At 58.3% G+C, this 23,402-nt stretch overlaps 1 protein-coding gene across 2 annotated transcripts; it reads left to right on the top strand.

Moving 5' to 3' along the window:
• The first annotated feature begins 232 nt into the window (after positions 1 to 232).
• Positions 233 to 23,374, top strand: SH3GL1 (SH3 domain containing GRB2 like 1, endophilin A2). Of its 2 annotated transcripts, XM_082297823.1 has the most exons (10): positions 233 to 407; positions 14,933 to 15,001; positions 15,104 to 15,176; positions 15,753 to 15,896; positions 17,358 to 17,491; positions 18,443 to 18,601; positions 19,067 to 19,170; positions 19,819 to 19,943; positions 20,389 to 20,442; positions 21,896 to 23,374. In XM_082297823.1, exons 1-10 carry the CDS (start codon positions 363 to 365, stop codon positions 22,090 to 22,092), a joined length of 1,104 nt encoding a protein of 367 aa, XP_082153949.1. In that variant the 5' UTR covers positions 233 to 362; the 3' UTR covers positions 22,093 to 23,374. The 2 variants fall into 2 exon arrangements, with proteins under 2 accessions (XP_082153949.1, XP_082153948.1); XM_082297822.1 differs by lacking the exon at positions 21,896 to 23,374 and having other exon boundaries at positions 19,819 to 20,506.
• Positions 23,375 to 23,402: the final 28 nt, after the last annotated feature.

Genomic DNA, 23,402 nt, shown 5'->3' with positions numbered 1-23,402 from the left:
CGGACGGTGCTGGGTCCCTCGGGAGAAAGACACGGCTGCGGCACAGACAACACGACCGCCCGTCCCGCCTATCGCGACACAGCGACTCTTTCCGCCGCTCAGTCGCAACCCGCGGCGGTTCCGCCTGGCCGGCAGGGGGCGCGCTGGCACCGCGCGGCGCTCCGGCCGGGCCGCTCGGTGGTGGCGGGCGGGGGCGGGGCCGGGCGGCGGCGGAAGCGGCGGCGGGGACGGGACGGGCCGGGCCGGGTTGGGACGGGCGGAGCGTCCTGAGGCTCCCGAGGCTCCCACCGCCCCTGCACCAGGTCCCGCCGCCCGCAGACCGGGCCCCCGCCGCCACCGGCCCAGGCACCGGCACCGGCACCATGTCGGTGGCGGGGCTGAAGAAGCAGTTCTACAAAGCGAGCCAGGTGAGACACCGGCACCCCTCGCCCGTTCCCGCCGCCGGTGGGCTCCGGGGAGGCCGCTCTTCTCTTCCCGGTTCGGAGAACCCGTCCCGGCCGATCGGTGCCCGATCCCCGCCGTTATCCCCTCCCGGCATCCCGGCGCGGGGCCCGCCCGCCATCCCCGGTACCCCCGGTGTCCAGCCTGGCACCCCCCGGTATCCCGGTCTCGTCTCTCCCGGTTCTCAGTGTGCCCCCCCGCCCCGCTCCCGGTGATCCCGGTAATCCCGGGGCTCGGTGCGGGCAGTGAGCGGAGCCGGGACCCCTCGGGGCAGCCCGGGGGGGCCCGGGATGGGGAGTCCCGTTCTCCCGGTTGGACCGTGGAAGGGACACGGTAAGGGAGCGGCTCCGCCGGGGACCGGAGGGTGCCGTGCGGGTGACACGATGGGGGCACGGGAGGGTCCCACTTGGGGGGTGCTTCCCCCTTCCCTAAACCCGCCCGCACAACCGGGACGGCTCCAGCCCCACAACAGCCGCGATGCGCTGGGAAATCCGGGGCGGGATTGCGGGAGGAAGCCCCGGGAGCGGCGGCCCCGCTAACCCCGGGCGGCAGCTGCAGCCCAGCCTCGGGAAGCTCCCGCTGCTCCGGGCAGGATTCGGGGGTCAGCGAGGGAGCCCCGAGCGCGGCCCGGCCGGGAAAGGGCTGGGGGATGTCGGAAAAAGCTCCCGAATTTCAGCCAGGAGCGAGGCCCGCAGGGATCGCGGTAAACAGGGAGTTTGTGTCGGGTCCTTGGAGCGCTTCCCCTGAATTCCCCATCCCTGGAAGTGTCCAAGGCCAGGCTGGACGGGGCTTGGAGCAACCTGGGATAGTGGAAGGGGGTGGAACGGGATAATCTCTAAGGTCTCTTCCAACCCGAGCCATTCCATGAGTCCCTGTGGGAATCGGCCTCAAGCGGGGTTCATAAACACCTTTTCCCTCAAATGAGGGGTGGCCGTTCCCAATCCCCCGAGCAGAACTGTGCTTCCCACTGCTTCCTGTTAACAGTTGTGATGGTTTTTTAATGCATTTTGGGAACGATTCAGGAATCACAAATCCCCCTCTGCTGCTGCTTTCCTGCCCCTGTTTTAAATTTCAGATAAATTTGGCACAGATCGTGTTTTCCATCACTGAGCTTAAACCCTTTCAGCTCATCCCACCCCTGTGTGCGACGTGTGTCGCCTCCTTCCTTGGCTGTATTTTCCCAAATCCATTTTATTTACCCAGCAAAGCAAAATTACAAATTCCTGAAGTCATCCCCCACCCCTTTTCCCACTAAACCCATCATGGGGGGGTTTTTCACAGCTGCCATGGGGAAAGGTCGTGCTGGGAGTTGGGTGTGGAAGGATTTTGCCGGCCTGGATGTGCCATGGTGGTGTCAGGAGGTGAAAACCCCTCAATGACTCAGGACTAACATGTTCCTAAACCCAAAAATATCATTTTAAACCCCTGATGAAACCATTTTTTGGAGGAATTACAAATTCTTCCAGAGGTGCTGCCACCCCTTGCAGTGCTGTGGGGACAGGGACAGAGGTGTCCATGATTTAGAGATGCTCTGACTGGAAATTGGGAGACACTGGTTCCAGTTTGGCCATTTTTTTGTCTTCTCCCCCCTTCCTTCCCTTTTCCCCCTTTCTTCCCTTTCCCCCCTCTGGTCCCACTCAGCCCTTGGCTGAAGGAGGGGAGGATTAGTTATTTTTTGGCTCCCTTCAAACCACCAGACGCTGCCAAAACCAAACATGTGGAAGATCTTTCCTAAAATGTTACGTTTTGTTCCACGTCTGTCCGTAATTGAAGGAAAACGGAGCCAGGGCCGGGGTCTGCCGGGACCCCGCAGGGTTTGGGATCCCTGTTCAGGATCCAGAGGGAGCAGGGCTTGGCTCGTGGGCCTCATCCATGTGATTCCTACAAGCCCACGTCTCCCCTGGGTGAGGCAGCCGGGCGCCCACACGCAGGAGAGAGCCCGGAGTATCCTGGAAAAAAAAATCCAAGTCGTGCTGGCAAATGCTGCGGATGGGGAGCAGCTCCGAGTGTGTCCAGAACAGGTTCTGCCTGTTCACGGCAAAATGTTCTCTAGAAAAATAAAGCAAGCTGGAGAAAACATTCTGAGGAAGGGGGAGAAACAGCAGCAGCTTGGAGCTGGGAACAGGGTGGGAAGTCCCTGCCTGTCTGGTCCAAGGTTTCCTCCAGTCGGGAATTTGCAGGGACCTTCTGGTGTAGAAACAGCTTCGTTTGCACCGTTTGGGTTTTGTACAAACTGATGTAAATCCTAAAATCCTGCAAATCTTCCCAGCCAGCGCGCAGGACAGGCTGCAGTTCCTGGGAGAATCCCGAGGGAACGCTGGGGTTGTCACCAGGGATGGGGAGCAGCCCCGCCTGGCACCGCGGGGCTGTCACCGGCCCGGGGCGGGGCAGCGCTGCAGCCATCCCGGGAATCCTGCCTGGGTCACGCACCTGGCAGCAGGAGCAGCACGGGAGCGCTCCAGGGAGGGGGGAATCCAGGCACTGGTGTGGGCTGCCCTTTGCAGAGCCCACGCTGGCGTGGCAGCGCCGGGACTCCCGGCACAGCTGCTGTGGGTGCTGCCCTTGGATCATGGGAAGGTTTGGATTGGAGGAGACCTCGGAGCTCATCTCCTTCCAGTTCCTGGGAAGTGTCCAAGGCCAGGTTGGACGGGACTTGGAGCACGCTGAGACAGTGGAAGGTGTCCCTGCCCATGGCACTGGATGGGATTTCAGGTCCCTTTCAACCCAAACCAGTCTGGGGTTCAGCCCTGGGCGCTGCTGTCATTCCAAACTGGATTAATGTGCTCCCAAAGCCTCTGTGAGCTGAGCCTAAGCCCTGCCAGGCCTGCCTGGGCTCTGGAGTTCGTGCTGGCGAGTCCTGGCCCAACCCACAGCCCAGCCACCCCCTCCTGCACATCCAGAGCCGTTTTCCAGAAGGGAAAAGGCGAGTGCTAATTAAAACTCAGCAGCCCTTGCCACACACGCGTTTCCCTGAGTTTGATGACAGCTCCCAAGGCTTCCAGAGGTATTTTTGACCATAAATAGCCCCTTGCTCCCTGCCTGGCTCAGGATGTGCTCCAGAGCCTCCCACAGCCAGCTCAGCCCAGCAGGACCCACCATTCCCGAGCTCCGCAGGCCAGCAGGGAATGCTTTCCATGCCCTGCGAGCTTCCAGGTGCTGCCGTGGCATCTGCTCCGAGCTGAGGCACAGGAATGTGCTCCCAGAGCGTGTGTGACAGTGAGGGGACAGAGTGCAGCTGGCAGGGAGGGCAATTCCCTTTTTCTGGCCTTCGTGGTCATTGCTCTTGGTGGTGCTGAACTGGGATTTCCTTCACTTCTCCTTGGGTTGGGATTTCCTTCTTCTCTCCTCAGCTGGGGTTCTCTCTGCGGTGACTTTGTGCTCTGCTTTCAAATGTGGTGTTTTTCTTCCCTTTCCCAGCTGAACCTTTTAAAAGCTCCTTTTTTTTGTTGTTCTTTTGGGGTTTTTTGATTTTAGCTCAGCCCTGCTCCCGCTGGCCTCTCCAGGCTTTCTCTTGGAGGCAGGAGACGTCTCTGGGATGGTTTGGGTTGGAAGGGACCTTAAAGCTCATCCCGTTCCACCCATGCCATGGCAGGAACACCTTCCACTGTCCCAGGTGGCTCCAAGCCCTGTCCAGCCTTGGACACTTCCAGGGATGAGGCAGCCACATCATCTTTGGGAAGCTGTGCCAGGGCCTCAGCACCCTGTGAGTGAAGCGGGGAGCAGGGAATTCCTGTGGGAGGCATTTGGCAGCATCAGGCTCTGCGCTCCTTATCTGCACACGGGAATTTGGACTGGGAAGTCAAGGGATTCTGCTGATTCCTGCCAGCCTGGAGCCTCCTGCCAACCTCTGTCCCACAGCACCTGATGTTTCTGTATTAACATTAACCTGGATTCCCCTGCAGCTCCTGAGTTTATCTTTCCACGTTAATCTGTTCCCGAGGCCGGGGGAAAGCCGGATTTGCTGGAGCGTGGGGTGACATCCGCCAGCTCCGCTTCCAGCCGGGATCCATCCCGGAGCATCCTCCCCTGGCTCCCTGAGCTGTGCTGTCACGGGGGATGGCTGTTTGGAGATGCGTTTGCAGATCCATAGGGAAAGGGAGGCTCAGGGGAGACCTCTGGGAGCCAGGGATTAGGTGCCAGGGCATCCCTGCAGGCCTGGGTGGTGCTGCCTGGGCACTCGCAGAGGTGCCTCTGTCACATCCAGGGGAAAACCTGCAGCCAGGATATTTTCCTATGGATTCCCTCTCCTTTTCTTGGGTGATTTGGCATCAAAACCCTGTCCCTGCTTGGCTGGTTAATCATTGTCAGAGCTGAGCAGCCCCCGAACCCAGCAGGTTTCATTTTTCCAGGATTGTTTCTCTCCAGAGTTTCCTATAAATTGGCTTTTCCCCCCCTTTGAGGTTGTTTTTGCAGCCGTTGGGCTCTGACAGTAACGGGAGCTCCGATTCCTGGAAGGCAGAGACAGAAAACAGAGCTGGGAAACTCCAGCTCTCCGTATCCTGCTCCGTTTGCTTCCCTTCCCGCGCCTGATGTCAGCCAGGGAAAGTGTTATCCTGTGCTCGCAGCTGGGGGAATCTGGGATGAGGGAAGGATCTGTGACTCAGGGCTGGGGGATCATGTGGCGTTGGGATGCTGGTTCCACGTCATCTGCCTGAAATCATGGATTTATCCAGCTGATTTCACAGGGGATGGTTCCTGGATGCAGTGGAAGGAAATCCTCCCTCCCCCTTTTCCCTGCCACTGCTTTTTCCTCCTGGGAAAGAGCAAAATGGGGATGAGGTCAGGCAGCCTGGCTTGTAAAAGCTGATTCATTTCTTCAGCAGCATTTTATTTTCCTTCCTCCTCTCCCCCATCCCTGCACATGCCAGTGCCTTTTGCCAGGGCTCCCAGCCCCATCCCTGTGGGAATACCGGGGGATGGGGAGGGAGCAGGGCAGCTCCTCCTGCCTGAGACTGCAGAAATCCCAGTGCCAAAACCCAGCCTGCCCTCACATTGGTGTCCGGTGGGATGTGAGGGGCTGATCCTGCTGTGTCCCTGCTGCTGTCCCTCCCGGAGCAGGCTGCTTCCCAGGCAGGATGGAGAACGGCTGACAAGCCCAGAAATAAAATAAATCCCTAATCCAGAGGGTTCTGGCTGTGTAATTCCAGCTGAACTCATTCACATGGAAACTGAGTGCTGCATCCCGACCCTGGCTGTGTTTCATAAGACTCCGGGGCCGCTGTCCCTGCTCCTTCCCATCCTTAACTGCACGGATTAATCCAGCCTGGGGTGCGATGCCCGGAGTGGGAGCAGGCAGGACGCTGATCCTGTCTCTTCCTGTGGATCTGCTCCCTCTGAGCTGTGCCACGGCCGTGTCTCAGCCTTCCTCCTGGATCAGATGGGAAAGATCCAGGTTGTGGGCCTGGGAAAGCCTCACAGCATCCCAGAGCTTCCCTTTTCCTAAGGTGCTCCGTGACAGGACTTAGTGCAGGATCTGGCCCACCTTGGCCTCTCTCTGTGATTATAAAAGTGATAATTGATGTTTTTTTAAAGATTTCCTTTTCCTCTTCCCCTCACCCCATCCCTGCAGTCAGCAATCCCGTGGCTTTCAGGAACAGGTTCCTCTGGCAGGAAAGGGCCGTGCTTGGCCCAGACTCAGGGATGGAGCAGCTGCGGGGGTTCCTCGCCTGGTTTTGGGGCTGGATGCTGCTGGGAGTGCCTGGAGGTGCCCCAGCTCCTGCTCCTCTCCCAGTGGATGGAGAATCCATCAGGAGAGTCTGGATTGCTCCTGCTTCCAAGAAAAGCCTTGTAACCCCCCTTCCGGCTTTGCCACCAATAGCTAATTAATAGAACCAGTCCTTTTAAAGCCATTGGGAATTTTAGGATCTCCTAATGCCTGGCTATTAATAAAGTTCATGCTACTGTCACTAATTAAATTGCTTTTCTGCTGCAAAGAAAAAAAAAAGATGAGTTAAACATCTCCATAATGAAATTCTGTCTTTGCGACAGAAGGTTAAATTTGCATGATTAAAGCTTTAAAGGGCTTTTCCTAATTGAGAAAATGCTTCGTAATTCATCCTAGAGCCTGAAAACCCGGCTGCACCCCCTGGTTGGGCCAGAGTTTATTCCTCAGCGATAATTTATTAACCACTTTCCTGACCAAATCTGGTTTGGCATCCCAGGATTAGCTGCATTTTAGCTTCATTTTGCCACTTTTGAGATGAAAAAGGCAGAAAAAGGGTCAACAGTTATCTACACCCGAAGCAAATCTACTCCAGGAGAAGGTGCTGGGGTTTTTTTCCCCCGATTTTCTTCTCTGGATTAGAAACCATCCTGTTGGCTGCTGACGTGTGTGTGTGGTTCTGGGGGAGCAGGGGCAGCACAAATCCGGAGTGCCAGATGTTGGAGGAGCTCTTGTCCCAGAAAAGCTCCTCCTGATTGCACGGGGGGAGTTACAGAGGGCAAAGGGGCTGGGCTTTTGTGCATAAAACATCCTCCAAATGTCGTCTCCCAGGATTGGGCCCCCTCTGGCTCTACCTGCAGGGCAGGACGGCTGCAGTGATGCCAAGCGCTGGGAGGGATTTTATCCCATTTAAACCGTTCCGAAATGAGTCTTAGTGCACAGGGAGGAAAAGAATGGATTCAGCAGCACCTCGGATGGGCTGGAAGCTCATAAAGCCCCTGGATGTGGGGAAGGCCCTGGTGCAGAGTTTGATCCAGCACCGTCCCTGGTTGCTCCCGGCAGCCTTGGGGATGCTGGGATCGCTCCTTCCCACTCTCCCTTTCCGTAGGATGCCGTGCTGTGCTCCGATAGCCACGGAGCTTTTCCTAGAATTCAAACGAACAAGGAAAACGGGCGTTTACAGTGTCCTCAGCCATTTCTGTCCCCTTTGATGTCTGTGCACGCCGGGAGGGCGCCGGGGCTGGGCAGAGCCTTTGCTTGGCCACCGCGGTCCGTGTGAAACGTGCCCTGCACGGGGCTCTGCACGGGGCTCTCCCGCCCAGCCCGAGCCGGGAAGAGGAGTTCGCCTTCCTTTGGGGGGAGTTGGATCGGTTTTGATCTCCCTGATGGCTGCAGAGCCATGTCCCAGCAGCCTGCCTTGCTCCCCTCATCCTGCAGATCCAGAGGTTTTTCTGTCTCCTTCCCAGTTCCTTGGCAGTCTCTTGCCTCCCGCTGTGTCCTCCCTTCGGGTGGTTCCGGCAGTGTCCTGCACCTCAGGGAGGTGTTTTTCCTGGTTTTCACAGGGAGCAGAAATCCCTTCTGCTGCTTTTCTTCGCAGCTGGGTGTTTTCCCCAGGCATCTTACACCCTCCTTTCCCCCTTTTCCCCCTTGTCTTTTGGGAAATCCCTCAGAGCACCGTGTGGGCTGACCCTCCAAATGCTGACTGCAGGACAAGGCTGCTGAGTGCTCTTCCTGAAGCTTTGCAGCTGGAAAAAACAAGGATTGCAATTCCTAGGAGGCACTTTGAGTGCTCTGCACTTTTATATCCCGTCTAAAGAGCAGCTCCAGAGCAGCTCCAAGTCTCCAGGGCGAGGAGCCGCTGCCTTTGGTCCCCCGGGTCCTGGGGCCGGGTGGGGCTGCCGAGGGGTGATGGCTCAGCAGCTTTGGAAGAGCCGGGCTGTGATTCACTGGGTAGGACACGGGGAGACTGGGCAGGAAGTTGGGGTGCAAGGCCAGTATTCCACGTTTCCCCTCGGTTTAGGGAACTTCCTCTCGATTGCTGAAGTCACTGGAAGTGTGCGAGGGGAAGTCATTGCTGGGAGAGAGGAGCTACTGCTGCTTCCTTACATGTTTGTGTTTTCCCTGGAACTTGACCCAATTCCATGATTTTTTTTCCCAGCTGAATAGAAATTGTGTCTGGCTTGGTTCAGAGCGTGTGAGAACTAATAACAGGAGAAAATAGGATGCAAATGGCTGCTGGGAGGTGCCCCCATCCCTCCAGCAAGAGCATTCCAAAACTCCTATGGAAACCTTCATCCTTTGGGATGAGTCTGCTCTGGGGGCAGGGTCGTGCTCTTCAGCCCCGTCTGTCTCCTGCTGGAAAAGGCAGCTGGGAGATCGCCCAGGTGAGCAGGGAGCCTGATAACCGGGGGTCACAGACCGGGTTTGAGTGCTGCCCTCAGGAGGAATTCCCAGAGCCGGGAAGGAGCAGCTGCAGTGCGGAGCATCCTCCGAGTGCCCTTGGCTGGCCTGGCGCTGCCGCCGGCCCCACTGGTGCTGCTGAAATGCCGGGTTTGCCTTTAATTCCCGCAGTCCTCGTTCCTGCAGCCCATCTGCGGGATGGAGATGAGTCACCCGATCGCTGAGGAGGAGGAGAAGGGCTGGCAGGTGGCTCCTGGAAAGCCGCCTGTGCAGCTCTTCCCTGCGGTTTCCATAGGATAAGATTATGACCCGAGGTCGCTGGGAAGCCTTTCCTCCTCGGCGGAGGGAAGGGAAGGAGCTGTTCATTGTTCTGGGCTGACCTTCCTGCTCCAGATCAAGGAATTCCTGTGGCGCTGTGGGGAGGGGAGAGATCCCAGTCTCAGCTGCTGAGGGGGTGGGAGCTCGGGGTGTTCCGAGACACGTTTTCCCTGCGCACGTGTCTGGAGGCAGCCGAGCACCTCGAGTGCCTTGGCACGAGTGTTTTCCAACGCAGCGATTCCATGATTCCATCGTGGAGCTCATCCCTGGCGTTTGGGTGCGAGGCTCAGCCAGGACTGGCCTCTCGTGAAAGATGGGAATGGGAAAAACACAGGGAAGGAGCTGCAGGAGAAGGCTGAGAGTTGGATTTCAGAGTGGAAAATGCTCCTGGGAGCTGTTTCTGAGGAAGATCAGACACTGGAGTCTGATTGAGCGTCCAGGTGCCCCAGCCAGGTCGGATCCGTAGGGATGACGTTGGGAGCCAGCAGCAGAGCGTGCTCAGAGGGGCTGGAGCCTGAGAGCTCCGGCTGCTGTTCCTCCTCCTCCTCTGGTCTGCCAGGAGGGGATGTGAGAAATCCCAGGGTCACGGAGTGGTTTGGGTTGGAAGGGACCTTGAAGGTCACAGAGTCCCACCCTGCCCTGGGCAGGGACACCTTGCACTGTCCCCGGCTGCTCCAAGCTCCGTCCAGCCTGGCCTTGGGCATTGCCAGGGATCCAGGGGCAGCCACTGGGAATGTGCCTCCTTCTTCCAAGGCTGGAGGTAATTGTTCCTCCCCTACTCCACACAATAAACACTGGGATCTGTTTTCTTCTCCTCAAAGTAGGTCAGGAGTTGCTCAGATCAGTGTGTGCCGTGCTGTGGGTGTGCCCAGCTTGCCCCAGCCCCGGCTGCCTGGTGCCCCTGGGGAAGGCATCCCTGCCAGGATCAGAGCTGGGATCCCGGGATGGGCTCAGCCCATCAGAGCTGGGATCCCAATATAGCCCGGGACACCTCCCAGGACCAGCTGGTTCTGCAGGGAGCCTCCGTGGCAGCAGAGCCACGTGGGGCACTCCAGGAGAACCCCCAGGCTTTTCCAGGTGCTGCAGCTGGACCGGTGTGTTTTTCCAGGAGGTTCTGGGGACTTTCCAGCCCTGCCATTGCCAAGCCCCACTGGCTCAAACACACACACGGAGCTGGGAAGGGTCACGTTGGCTCCGTGGGATGCAGCACTGAGATGATGGGGATGACCCCAAATGAAGCTGCGTGCCAGGGAGTCACGCCCTGCTGAGCTGGAGAGGTGGTGTGGCTCTGTTTAGGTTTTATGGAGCATCCCACAAATCTGTGCCGCTGGGCACGGCTGAAACCGGGCACCAGCAATCCCAGTTGACCCCGGCTTTCCTTAACTCCTTCTCCTCCATGTCTGTGCCGAGCTGTGGGGGGTTCAAAACATTGCCAGCCCTTTTTCCATGGGTTTGTGGGTTGGCTTTTCCCCCTGGGCTGGGATGAAGGGAGCCAGGGCAGAGCTGCTTCTCTGTTTGCTCATCTGTGGGTTTGTTTTTGTATTTCTTGAGGGGAACTTGCTGTTGGGAGGGTGGAGGGGAGGAAGAGGAAGGCTTTGATACCCCGGAGTCTGGAGGAATAAGGTTTTCAGCCGACTGTAGGGAACTGTTTTGATTGCAAGGATGGCAAATGTTTGATGTGTTATAAATAGGGCTGACTGCCATGGAAAAAAAGAAAGCGAGTTTAAAAAAAACCCCTGATTTTTGGGTTTCTCTTGGTGTGTTTTGCTTGTTTGAGGCTGAGGGAATTAGGGATAATTTTCCATTTTAAAATATTTAAATATTTAAAGGCTGGAGAGCAAACTTTCAAAATGAGGTCTGAAATCCCGTGGGGAAGCTGGTGATTAGCAGAAAATAACACGGACTTAGGCTCCCTCCTGCATGGGCTGGGCAGATGGGACCCTCGGGGTGAATGTGCTGGAATCTGCCCTTCTCCAGCTTTCGAGGAGCTCCTTGGCTTGGGAAGTTTGGCTGCTGGCACCTTCCCAAGTTTATCAGGGATTTTGCTGATGGTGCAGCCCAAAAATCACTCTTTTTTTCTCCACATCTGTCCCACCTCTGCCCTGGAATGATGCAGGAATTCCCCAATTGGGAATACCCAGCTCTGCTCGGGGAGCAGCTTCACCCACTGCTCCCAAAGCCTCTCCTGATCTTCTGCTCTCCTGAACTCATCCCAGCCAGGCTCCCGGGAGCTGGGAGCGGCCGTGCAGCGTTCCCATGTTCCTTTCCCAGTCCAGCTGCCAGGAGAGTCCCTGTGCATCCCTCCTTCCCCCCTCCACGCTCACACACCATTGCTGCCTCTCCCCGGCCACCCTCGCTCCACACGGGCTCATTGCAACAATGGCTCTTTCATTCCCCAAGAGCTTCCCCCGCCGTGGGCTTGGGCGCAGGGGGAGGCCGGGATTGTTCCCATTCCCTCGCCCCTGCCACGGAGTCCGAAGGAATCCCCCGTGAGCTCTAAAATGGAGCTGCAGAGCGTGGCTGGAGCAGCCTTGGGTGCAGAGGGGCCGTGTCCAGTCCCTCTGGATGAGCTCTCCCGGGGATGAACCCGGCTGGATGCCGAGCTCCCGGGAATGCTCCCGGCACCCCAGGAATGCAAGGCACCTCCCTGCGCTCAGATCTCAGGTCGGAGCTATCTGGGGCATATTTGAGCTGTGTCCTTCTAATTAAACACGGGTGCAAGTGAGGGGTGGATTCCTGGCTCCTCTGCTGGCCTGCCCAGGCTGCCTCAGCCCTCACCCCTCCCAGGGCCCTGTGGGTGGCATTCCAGGTGAAATTCCAGGTGAAATGCCAGCTGAGCTGCCAGCAGCAGCCAACTGGGAGCAGACTGGATCTGCCCGGGCTGTGCCACCCGACTGCAGCGCCCTGTGCCAATATTTGCTCTGGGAAGTGTTTGGCCGAAGGCTGCGGCTGCTCCCGGGGTGAACCCCTCGGACGTGTCCCATCCAGAAACCAGAGAGGCCGGACTTGTTCAGCTCCTTCGCTCCCAGGGAGTGTTTGGTTTGGTTTGGTTTGGATTTTAACCATTTCCATGTCTGCTCTCTGCAGCCTCCATGCCTGGCTTCAGGAGAGGTTAGATCCCAGCCAGGGGAACAGGGATGTATCCCAAGCCTTCTCCTGGCTGCTCAAGAAATAGACATGGAGAAGAATTGTCAGCACATCCTCCAAAAAGCCCCATGGCTGCTTCCTGGGGGAAGGGCTGCTGGAATTTGCTGTGCCAGCATTCCTCCAGCTGCCTTCCAGTTCCCTTCAGCCAAGCAATGTATGGATAAACCCTTCCTTCCTTCCTTCCTTCCATGGATGGATGGATCTCTCCTCCCTCCCTCCCAGCAAAGGGTGAGATCCTGGAGAGGTCAGTGCTTCCCAGAGGAAGGCAGGCACCCGCTTCCCATCCTTCCCAGGCCCTGTGGAGCTGCACAACGTGGCACTTTGGAAATTTGGCTCCCGATCGCATCGTGAGGCTCCAGGTTAAACGAGGAGCCGGTGGCGGCTCCTCCTGACTCGTGTCTGGGGGATCTGTGTTGGTTTGCCTCCCTTCCTGAGGGATTTGGGAGCGTGGGGATGCGGGGATGGAGTCCCTCCTCCTTCCCTCCCGTGCTGACGCCTCCCAGTTTAATTAGAGCCAGCAGGGAGAGAACCTCAATCTTATTATTCCCTCCCAGCAGGGCAGCAGCAGCATTTCTTGGACGTCAAAAGGAGGATTAAAATTAGTCTGGAAATGAGGGGGTTTTGCCTCCTTCGCTTCTCTGGGCTCTCTGGAGGGTGTGGAGCCTCCGGAATCGCTGTGGTGATGAATTCTGCCAGCCTGGCACGCGGGCCCCTGGAGCAGAGTCCTGTCAGGGGTTATTTATGGCTTCCCAGGCCCCAAATCCGGGGAGAAGAGCGGGAATGGAGCTGCTTGGGATGACTGCAGCCGTGCCAGCTGTGTTAGGGAACAGAGCAGGCTCCCAGAGGTGCGACCTTGGCGGAAGGGATCCCATTCTGGGTGTGGGATTCTTGGCAGGGGACAGGAGGTGGCAGCTGGGGAAGAGCTGTGCCCGGCTGAGCTTGTCCTGGCAGGCCTGGCAACGGCTTCCTGGGATTTCTTCCAGGCTCGAGAGGAAAGCGTGCCTGCCCAGCTCGGGGCTGGGGTGTGTGCTGGCACCCCAGGTGTGGAGCAGGCGTCCAAGGAAAGCAGGAAACCACACTCGGATGGGTTCTCCATCTGCAGGCAGCTGGGGGTGGGGATATCCCTTGGAGCCGCTTCCGAGGGCTGGCCGGACACGGCATGGCAGGGAGCAGGGAATGGGGAGCAGGGAATGGGGAATGGGGAATGGGGAGCAGGGAATGGGGAATGGGGAGCAGGGAGCAGGGAATGGGGAATGGGGAATGGGGAGCAGGGAATGGGGAATGGGGAATGGGGAGCAGGGAGCAGGGAATGGGGAATGGGGAGCAGGGAATGGGGAATGGGGAATGGGGAGCAGGGAATGGGGAATGGGGAGAAGGGAATGGGGAATGGGGAATGGGGAGCAGGGAATGGGGAATGGGGAGCAGGGAGCAGGGGTTGGCCATACTGGCTCGCTCTGGCTCTGTCCTGTGTCCCTTACTGGGTAGTTAAAGCAGGAGAGTGAAATCCAGAGCTGGGCAAACCAGGAGAGCTTTCCTTCCTTTCCTCTCTCTTTTTCCCTTCCCTTCCCAGTGTGGCTGGTGTGATGTCTCTGAACCTGGATAATTCCCTAAAGGGGTCCCTCCCCCTCTTCCTCAAAAAACATCCAGCCCCATTTTGTATCCCCACGGGAGCAGGAGTGTTCCAGAGGAAGAAAGCCTCGATAAAAATCAAATATTTGATGTTGGAGTAAACAAACCCGATTGTTCCTTCAGATCTGGAGTTTTCAGTACAAACAGGAGGAATCCTGGCAGTGCCCCGGGGCAGGCGTGGAACCCTGGGAGCCAGTGCCCGGTTTCCTGGACCACTTTGGATGTCTGCATGCAGAATTTGCTGTTGTTTGGGGCAAAATAATCACTAATTGCTCTCCACAAGTCCCTGACAGGAGGGTGGAGCCAGGTGGGGGTTGGGCTCTGCTCCCAGAAAACAGTAGGACGAGAGGAAAACACCTCAAGTTGCACCAGGGAAGGTTTAGATTGGAAATTGGGGAAAATTTGCTCATGGAAAGGCTGGCCAGGCATTGGCACAGCTTCTCAGAGCAGTGGTGGAGTCCCCATCCCTGGAGGTGTCCATAAAAAGTGTGGATGTGGCACTTGGGGACATGGGTTAGTTGTGAATGTGGTCCGACTCGGTGATCCTGGAGGTCTTTTCCAACCTCAACGACTCCATGATTCCAACTTTGGCCAGTTCCCATGTCCTGCAAGCCCAGACACTGCTGCTTCCCTCGGCAGCCGGCACGGGGCTGGGAAGAGAACGTTCCCCTGTTTGGGCTGAGGGAAGGACACTCTGGGGTGGGTTCTGGAGGTGTTTATTACCCTCGGGCAGGTAACGGTGTGGGTTAGGGAGTGGGGGCTGTTCTTGGACCAGGGGATCCCAGCAGGAAGCTGGTGAGGCCTCCCAAAAATGGCCCAAATGAGCTCTGACTTCCCAGCTTGTCAGACATCTCTGATAGAGGATTCCTTGTCCCAGATCCCGAGCTGCCCCAGCAGTTCCCCTCGGAGTGGTGGCTCTGCTCTCCCCAGGCTGTTCCTGTGCTGGCTGCCGGGAGCTGAGTGTGTTCATTCCCTGTTTACTTGGATTTTGCCGTGTGTGAAACTGAGTCCTTGGCTCCAAATGGAGCTGAGAGACGCTTGTGCTGCTTGTTTTTTCCAGCAGGCGTTGGAGTTGGAGCCGTGGGCTGGGATTTAAGGAGCTGTGGAGCTCCCGGTGGGCGAGGAACGTCCTGGCTGAGCCGTGCTTTGGGTGCTCTGGATGTTTGGGGGTTTGGTGGGGTCTTTTTGAGGGGCTTTGGGCTGTTCCTGCCGCCTCCTTTCTCTTGCAGGTGCTGTGTGGACCATCCCTGTTCCCTTTCTCTCCCAGGGAGTTATTCCGTGAGGTGGAAAGATTCAATCAGTGCCTGATCCTCCTCCCTTATCCTTTCCCCACAGCTGGTCAGCGAGAAGGTCGGAGGGGCCGAAGGGACCAAGTTAGATGATGACTTCAAGGAGATGGAAAAGGTGAGCAGGGAGCCAGAGGAATCCGCAAAATCACCCCATGGCTCCTGTGGGATTGGCTGAATCCCTGAGCTCATCCTCACTGGGCTCTCGTCTCTCCTGCAGAAAGTGGACCTGACCAGCAAGGCCGTCACAGAAGTACTGACCAGAACCATAGAGTACCTCCAGCCCAACCCAGGTGAGGGCCTGGACCTCCCCTGTCCCCTTCCCAGCTTTCCAGGGAAACAGAGAGGTGGGCAAGGAGATCAGGGAGATCCCTTTTGCTCCAGGTTTGGATCAGGTGGAGATCCGGGTGCCCCTCTTGCCCTGAATCCAGGCTGTTGAACCAGGAAAGAACAGATGCAGCCTTTGCCTCTGACCTAGAGAGGCCCTATGGGGACCCGTTTTTCTTGGAACATCCAGGAAAAGTGGTGTTTCTGGGCTGGGAAGGGTGGCTGGCTCTGTCAGCCCTGCATCCTTCCAGCCAGCTGCTCCGGAGAGCACTCCAGGGACCCTGGGAGGGCTGGGGAAACTCCTTTGGCCTTCCCTGGCCAAGCTGTGGGGAACTATTTTTGCTTTGTGTCTTGGAAAAGAACCTTTTCTCGCAGCAAGGGATATTTCTGGGGGATGGAGACAACGGAGCCTCTTGGCTTTGGGTGTAGCAGAGGGGAAAATAAAACCCCGTTGGCAGCAGCCAAGGGATGCAGGGAATGCCGAGGTGGCTGAGCTGAGGCTGAGCTGAGGCTGAGGCTGAGCTGAGGCGTTTGTGTGGCAGCTTCCAGAGCCAAGCTCACCATGCTCAACACGATGTCCAAGATCCGCGGGCAGGTGAAGAACCCCGGCTACCCACAGTCCGAGGGGCTGCTGGGGGAGTGCATGATCCGCTATGGGAAGGAGCTGGGAGAGGATTCCAACTTCGGTGAGTGGCCCCCGGCGTTGCGGGGGGCAGGGGGGGAGGCCCCTGAGTCACCTGCAAGGTGTCACTCTAAATTCTGGAAGGGGTTGGGTGAACTTTGTGCCACCGAACAGGGCTCAGAAGGGGTTCAGAGACTTCCAGAGGGAGCAGATTCAAAAGGAAAGAGAGGAGGTTTAGATGGGATATTGGCAAAAATTCTTTCCTGGGAGGGTGGGGAGGCTCTGGCACAGGATGCCCAGAGCAGCTGTGGCTGCCCCTGGATCCCTGGCAGCATCCAAAGCCAGGTTGGAGCAGCCTGGGACAGTGGAAGGTGTCCCTGCCGTGGCAGGGGGTGGGATTCCATGAGTTTTAAGGTCCTTCCATCCCAAACCATTCCATTATTCTGTGATCCCAGGTATCCTGGATCCCAATCCGTGGCAAACCCACTTTCTTATCGAACACTGAGATAAACTTGCATGTAAAAGAAAAAACTTCCCTCTAAACTGAGCAGCCAAGCAGGAGCTGAACGGAGCAAGACTGGGAGTTCCACACAGCTCTCAAGGATCCCTTCCAGCCCAAACCTTGCTGTGATTCCATAGGGAGGCTGAAGTCAAGAAATCTTCTGGCGTGGCTGTTCCTCGCAGCCACGTGTGACTGGCAGGGAGGAGGGGGTGAAGCCTTTTGGGGACGTCAGTTTTAATCCCCTGGAACCTCGGCCAGCGCACGTGATGGCCCCGGGGCAGCACAGCTGGCTCTGCCAGGGCAGGGAGGAGCTGCCTTGCCTCAGGAAAATTAAAAACCTCTGGCTGCTTTTGGGACTGACAGAGGGCTTTGGAGATCCTCCCTGGCCAGCTCAGAGCTCTGCATCAATCCTGGCTCACAGGCACCAAGGAGAGCAAGGGAAGGAAGCTTTTAGGAGCACACACCAAACTTTATTTCCTTAATGGCCTCCTTAAAGCAGTATTGAGGACTCCATCCCTCCCTCCCAGGTTATTCAGAGTTATTACAATTGAAATAACACTTCTGCTGTATTGATTTTTCCAGCTGGACAGTGGAGAGATGTTTTCCCTTGTCCCTCTCTCTCACTCGTGTATTTTCCTGTGTTCATGCACTGCTGAAATTGTTGTTCTGCCAAAGCTGCACAAGAATAATTTAATCTCTAAATGTTTCCTCTGCACTAAAAAGCCAGCACTGAATGTGCTTTGCTTCAAGTCTGCCTGGCTGAAGTGTCAGAGTGGCCAGGGCCTTAGGAAAGGCTGGAACTGAACAGGTTTCAGTGAGTGGCTCTGAGCTCTGGGAGTGCCCAAGGCCAGGTTGGACGGGACTTGGAGCAACCTGGGGCAGTGGGAGGTGGGACTGGATAGGCTTTAGGGTCCTTCCAACCCAAACCATTCCGTGGTTCTGGGACACACAATGGCTTCTGCAGCCCCAGGGCCTCGGGCTGTGTTTGATTCCCTTCCCCTTTCCCCGCTCCTCTCCTCTCAGGGGACGCGCTCCTCGACGCCGGTGAGTCCATGAAGCGCTTGGCCGAGGTGAAGGACTCGCTGGACATTGAAGTCAAACAAAACTTCATTGATCCCCTGCAGAACCTGTGTGACAAAGACCTGAAGGAGATCCAGGTAGACACCCCCATGGTTTTCCCTCCTCCTCTTCCTCGTCCTCTCCCTGCTTTCTGGGCTCTTTGGCTGTTGGTGCACGGAGCTGCCTGCTCTGGAGTGGTGGGAACCAAGGGCTGGCAGGAATTCCCTGCTCTGTGTGTGTTTTCTCCCTCCAGACTCTCTGGTATTTCCTCCCTGCTCAGCGCTGCTGCTGCTGCTCCTGAGCAGCCCAAAGGGCTGGATGCAGGTTGGAATGGTTCTGCATTTGCCATGTTTGATGGAGGGTGCTGTGGGAATACATCCCAACACCCCTTCTGGGCTTGCTGAACTGGGTTCTTAGTGCTGTGAGCTCCCAGATGGGATAGATTTGGGCTCCAAGCTCCGAGCAAGCTCCCCTCAGGTCTCTGCTCAGCATCCCAAGGAGCCCTTCGGGGTCTCACTGGGAAAACAGAGCTCAGCAGCTCCCGTGTGCTACACACAGACAAGGCCAGGCTTGTAACAGGATCCATCCCAACCTCCAATTCCCTGGGCACGTCTCCTGAAGGAGTGTTCACTGTCAGTGGTGTCCTGGGTGAAATAACCACCAAGTGCTGCCTCAGTGCTTGTCTGTACCCCGATTCCATAGGGCTGCCTTAGACATCCCTACCCTAAGATCCAGGAATGCAGTGCCCAGAACCCACGTTCCTGGTGTCCAGAGATCTCTGCAGCTCCTGGGGGAAGCTGAAAGTAGCAGGACAGCTCTTCACCTTCCCAAAAGGCTTCTGTGGGGAACAGACCTGGGCTGCTCTGCAGCCTTTTCCTCAGTGGGAATCATTCCACCATCACACCCTGGAGACTCTCCCACCTGGAACAAAGGTGGGAGCCACAGGAGATCAGGTTTCTGACACCAGAAATGAACTCAGCCTGTAACTGGAGCTGCCCTCCCAATCCTCTGGCTTTTCCCTCTTCCCTGTTCTCCCAATCCTCTCCCAGCACCATCTCAAGAAGCTGGAAGGGAGACGCCTGGACTTTGACTACAAGAAGAAGCGACAGGGCAAGATCCCCGATGAGGAGCTCCGGCAGGCCATGGAGAAGTTTGAGGAATCCAAGGAAGTGGCAGAGACCAGCATGCACAACCTGCTGGAGACGGATGTGAGCGTGGGAGCGCAGAGCTGGGGGTCCCATGTCCCTGGGGTGGCATCTCCCGAGGGAGGCACTAATTGCACACCACTTCCACTCGTGTTTTCCCAAGTGTCTGCTCTGGGAAAACCCAGATCTGCGTGACCCCACAGGCCTTGGCTTAGCCCCTGATCCAGCTCTTGGCCAGAGCAGAGCCTGTGGCTGGCACCAAACAGGCTCCTCTCGGGGTGGTGGGGGGCTGAGCTTGGGAGGTAACACAGCTGGGGAGGATTTGGGAAGGATTTCCCAGCTGGCAAATGCAGAGTGGCAGGGAGTGTGCTCTGTGCTGCACAGTCTCAGCCGGTTTTGCCCTGTGCTGTGTGAAATCCCAGACCTCCTCTGGGCTCCCCACTGCTGCCGTTCCCCAGCGCAGCCCCACGGGCAGTGCGGGGGCTCTGGCTGGGAGCAGGCGCTGATCGTGGCCCCGTGGTTCCCCAGATCGAGCAGGTGAGCCAGCTGTCCGCCCTGGTGGATGCCCAGCTGGATTACCACAGGCAGGCCGTGCAGATCCTGGACGAGCTCGCCGAGAAGCTCAAGCGCAGGTGAGTCCCAGTGCTCCCAGCCAGAGATGTCCCCGTGGTTCCTGTCTGGGAACACCCGAGTCCCCCTTGGAATCACAGAATGGATGGGGTCAGAAGGGACCTTGAAGGGACACCTTCCACTATCCCAGGCTGCTCCGAGCCCTGTCCAACCTGGCCTTGAAAAAGCCAATTCCTTTGGCTGTTCCAGGTGGGATTTGAATTTAGTTGGGTGTCTGATCCAGCCCAAATCCTGGCTGAGGTAGGCTCATCGCACCTCTCCTTCCTCAGCCTCCCCACTCGGGAGGATCTGGCAGTGCTGCCCCTGCTGCTCTTCCCTCCTGGGAGAAACCGCGGAGTGGATCCCGTGCCGTGCCTGCTTTGAATTGGGAGGAGCTGGGAGGATCCTGCCAAGTCTGAGCTTTAAAACTACAGCACGAGTGTCCTCTGCTGGCCTGAATTCCTGAGCGTTCCGTAGCAAAACCTGGGATGTGAGGCCGTCTCCAAGGGCAGATCCCAAACCCCGGGGAAGTCCCACCTTCCAGCGCAGGGACTTGTGCAAATCCCTGTCTGCAGACCCTGTGTAGCCACCCAGGAGCACAAACGCCGTGGTGATCTCCTCCTGTTCCATTCCTTGTTGCACTTGATCCACGTTTCTTCTCCCTGTCCCAGGATGAGGGAGGCCTCCTCACGTCCCAAGCGGGAGTACAAACCCAAGCCCAGGGAGACGTACGACTTCGGGGACACCGACCAGTCCAACGGGGGCTTCTCCTGCAACCCCACCCCCAAAGTCTCAGGTAACGCTGTCCCAGGTGTTTGCCAGTGCCTCTGGAGCAGCCTCCTGGGGAAGGAGGGCGGCTGCTCGGCCTGCACAGGATGTTCCTTGTGTGCTGGATGCTCCTGCACGAGCCGCTGGCTCTGGAAAATGTCGGGAATGCCTCTAGGGCAGGCTGTTTTCTCCTGGGACCCAGGAGCCTTTGTTGTATTGGCTTTGGGGATGTGCCAGAGGGGTCTCCAGCCTGGGCCTCTCGATGTCAGTGCCAGACAGGAAAACTGAAGCCTCTCTTCTCCCTCCTTCCTTGTTTTCCATCCCGCTGCATCCCTCCCTCCCTCCCTGATCCCAGCGGGTTCCTAACAGCATGTGGGCACTCCTGTTTCTCCTAACAGATCCCTCCGGGCCCTGCCTGTCCCTGTCTCCCGTTCCCGTTGGTTTAAGCATGTCTCTCTTTTGTTTGGAAGCAGCTTCCGCCTCTTTCCGGTCGGACAAGCCGTCCCGGGCCTCCGTCAGGAGTATCCGTGAGTTTCCTCCCTGCACTGCTCCGTGTGTGGCCTCCTCTCCCCGTCCCTCCTGGCTGCTCCTCCCTGCTGCTGCTCCTTGGAGCTGCTCATCCCTCCATGCTGAGCCTGAGCTGAGCCCTGAATTAACCCAGCCCCGCTCCAGTGGGATTTTCCACCCCAAAAACTGGGGCCTGGCTCACCCGGAGGAGCTGCAGCAGCTCCCAGCACCCAGGCATGTCCTGATCCGCAGGGATCAGGTGCTTTCCCAGGAGAGATCAGGATTCAAGGATTTCCCTGTTCTTACAAGCACCCAGCCTGGATCTCTCCCACTCCTGCTCCCGTGTCCCTGTGGAATCCTGGAGGGAGGAGGCAGAGCCTCAGCTCATGGAGTGTGTGGGGTGTGGTCCCAGCTGGGCACAAGGAGCCTGGGAGGGGCTGTGGGGTGATGTGGGGTCCGTGGTTCCTCCTGCAGGACCTTGGGATCCTGGGGCTGGGCTGGGCTGGGGCTCGGAGCTGTTGTGCCGGGAAGGAGCCTGGAGCAGGGACGTGGTGGTGGGACCAGCCTGGTGATCTGGGGAGTTCTCTCAAACCCATCGATGTCTGGCTGCTGCTTGTGGTGACTTCTGAGTGCTCTTCTCATGCTGGGCCCTCCCTTGCTGTGGGTCCTGGAATCATGGAATGGTTCAAGACCATTTCATTCCACCCCTGCTGTGGGCAGGGACACCTTCCACTGTCCCAGGCTGCTCCAAGCCCTGTCCAGCCTGGCCTTGGACACTTCAGGGATATTCAGCAGCTGGATGTGCTGGCTGCTGTTCCCTTGCCCTGGCTGAGCCCCAGCACAGTGGGGAGGGCTGGGGGCTCCTGCAGGCCCTGGTGCTCTCTCTTAGCTCAGTCCCTTTCCACTGGGATCCTCCCAGCTCCAAAGCTGAGGCCCAAAATGTCAGTGCACAGAGTGAGCAGCAGGGAATCCCACAGAAAATCCCTTTGCAGCCGAAAGGTGATGCTTAAATCCTGGAGCTGAGCTGGGGGAATGAGACTTTGGGTTTCTCCCGAGTTTTGGGGGAATGCTCACGGGTTTGAAGCCCCGTGGCCAGGGAGGCAGGTGCTGTCCTGTCCCTCTGTCACCCTCAGGTGTGGGGTGACCCTTCCAGGGTCCCCCTCCATGTCCAACCCCACCTGTGAGCTACAGGGCAGGTTCTCCCCTCTGCAGAGGGATAACGTGGCTTGTCAGTGGTCCCGTTCAGGTTGGAATGTGGGAAATCCAGGCAGGAACAGCACATGGGGTGTTGGACGCAGGATCTGAGCTGGGGCCGGGGCTGGAGCGGGGTAACGGAGGAACTGGAGGGGCAATGAAGGGCCAGTGGAACCAGCCTTGCCAGTCCAGGCAGGATCCAGAGCCCGTGGCAGGAATCCCTGGTGCCAGGGCAGGGCTGTGTGGGGTGCTGCTGACGTGTCCCCGCTGTCCCCGCAGCCCCCCTGGACCAGCCCTGCTGCAAAGCCCTCTACGACTTCGAGCCCGAGAATGACGGCGAGCTGGGCTTCAAGGAGGGCGACATCATCACCCTGACGAACCAGATCGACGAGAACTGGTACGAGGGGATGATCCACGGCCAGTCCGGCTTCTTCCCGCTCAACTACGTGGAAGTGCTGGTCCCACTACCTCAGTGAAAGGCGCCGCTCCCGCCCCGAGTGTCCCGAGCTCCATTCCAGCTCCAGCCCCGCCCTCCCCGCCTCACCTCGGGGCCAGGCGCCACCAGGGAACAAACCAGAAGGGTCCCACGGCCCCTTCCCCCCGTGAATTTGGTTATTTTCTTTTTTTTTTTTCTTTTTTTGTCCTTCTGGTGCTTGAACTTCGGTACTTCGCGCGCCCCCGCCCCGTCCCTCCCTCTTCCCGTGTTTCCTTTGGGTCCAGCGCCTGGATGAGCCAGGTGGGAGAGCCGGGATTGTCCTGGGACACACGGCCCCGGGGCAGGGCAGCCCCCACCTCCCGCCCCAGCGATCGCCACCCGTGTCCCACGGATCCCCCGCGGGATCCCGGCGGGATCGGGGAGGGAGCTGAGGCACAGCAACACTAAAGCACCCCTGAACACTAAGACAGCCCTGCGGGGCAGGTGCTGAGCCCTGCCCGGGGCTCGGAGCCATCCCTGCCCATCCTGGAGGGACAGTGGGGATGTCCCCTGCCCGCTGTTGGCCCCCTCCCCACAGACCCCAAGGCTGCTCCTTCTGCCCATGGTTTTTTCCTGGACCTCAGGCTTTTCCTGCTACGAACTCTCCCAAGTCGGTCACACCTGCAGGATCATCTGGAGGGGGAGGAACTGGGCCACAGCCCGGGGTGTCCCTGTGGTGGGGCAGAGGCTGTGGCTCCTCTTCCCAGGGCTCTGCACGTTCCCCCTTCCCGGGGATCCCTCGGGGATCACGGCTGGAGCTCCCCTGCCCCTCTCGTGCCTCCCCTGCGCCCCCGCCCTGCCCACGGCCACCCTCTCTGGGGGCAGTGCACCCCTCTGCCCCAGGTCGGTGGGAAGAGGGATGGTTCATCTCGGTGTCACTTCTGCCACCCCTTATCCCTCAGCTGTCCCTTCCTGGCCAGGGGGTCGGGATGGGGTTGGGATGGGGCCGCAGAGCAGCGCTCGCCCCAGCTCTCGCTCAGCCCCGTGGATTTCCTTGCTAGAAAAGTGGGTTCTTCCCCTCCTCGGCCTCGGACAGGCCCCAGCTCCGTGCAGGGCTGTGCTGCAGCGTCCCTGTCCCTGCTGCCCCCGGCTCCTGATCCCATTCCTCTGTAAGGATTTGGTCCGTGCATGTCCCTGTCTGTCTGACCCCCGAGCTGTGACCCTGGCCCCAGGGGGGCCCAGGGCAGCCGCCCCGCTCCCAGCAGGGCAGGGAGCCCAAGGGACCGGAGTCACGTCCCGGGGGCACCGGCTCCCGCTCAGGTGGATTGAAACGCGTTCTGTCAGCTGGGACAACTCGCTAGATCTTTTTTT

This window comes from Coloeus monedula (assembly GCF_965178545.1).
Source record: "Coloeus monedula genome assembly, chromosome: 27".
Taxonomy (NCBI): Eukaryota; Metazoa; Chordata; class Aves; order Passeriformes; family Corvidae; genus Coloeus; species Coloeus monedula.
This window is presented reverse-complemented; position numbering and strand designations above follow the sequence as displayed.

What these genes read in the sequence shown, in the direction of transcription:
- SH3GL1 (XM_082297822.1), top strand. Translation starts at nt 363, where the DNA reads ATGTCGGTGGCGGGGCTGAAGAAGCAGTTCTACAAAGCGAGCCAG. An exon ending in GTACCTCCAGCCCAACCCAG is followed by an intron (nt 15,177 to 15,752) that starts GTGAGGGCCTGG and finishes TTTGTGTGGCAG; the next exon opens with CTTCCAGAGCCAAGCTCACC. An exon ending in ACAACCTGCTGGAGACGGAT is followed by an intron (nt 18,602 to 19,066) that starts GTGAGCGTGGGA and finishes GTGGTTCCCCAG; the next exon opens with ATCGAGCAGGTGAGCCAGCT.